Genomic DNA, 204 nt, shown 5'->3' with positions numbered 1-204 from the left:
CCATCGACTGTACCATCTGGCTCATCCAGTGCACCATCGACTGTACCATCTGGCTCATCCAGTGCACCATCGACTGTTCCATCGACTGTTCCATCTGGTTCATCTAGTGCACCATCGAGTGTTCCATCTGGTTCATCTAGTGCACCATCGACTGTACCATCTGGCTCATCCAGTGCACCATCGACTGTACCATCTGGTTCATCC

General features: G+C 52.0%; 1 protein-coding gene across 1 annotated transcript in view; it reads right to left on the bottom strand.

The window, feature by feature from the left end:
• Positions 1–13: 13 nt before the first annotated feature.
• The window catches only part of PICMEDRAFT_79750 (hypothetical protein), a gene marked incomplete at both ends in the record, with an annotated part of 3,571 nt that continues 3,380 nt past the window's right edge, over positions 14–204 (bottom strand). Inside the window, one exon of the mRNA XM_019164972.1 lies at positions 14–193. Coding sequence (XP_019015332.1) covers positions 15–193 — 179 coding nt within the window. The remainder of the gene's footprint in view (positions 194–204) is intronic.

This window comes from Pichia membranifaciens (genome assembly GCF_001661235.1).
Source record: "Pichia membranifaciens NRRL Y-2026 unplaced genomic scaffold PICMEscaffold_8, whole genome shotgun sequence".
In the NCBI taxonomy this organism is placed as follows: Eukaryota; Fungi; Ascomycota; class Pichiomycetes; order Pichiales; family Pichiaceae; genus Pichia; species Pichia membranifaciens.
The sequence above is the reverse complement of the archived record's forward strand: the minus strand, read 5'-3'. Positions and strand labels throughout refer to the sequence as shown.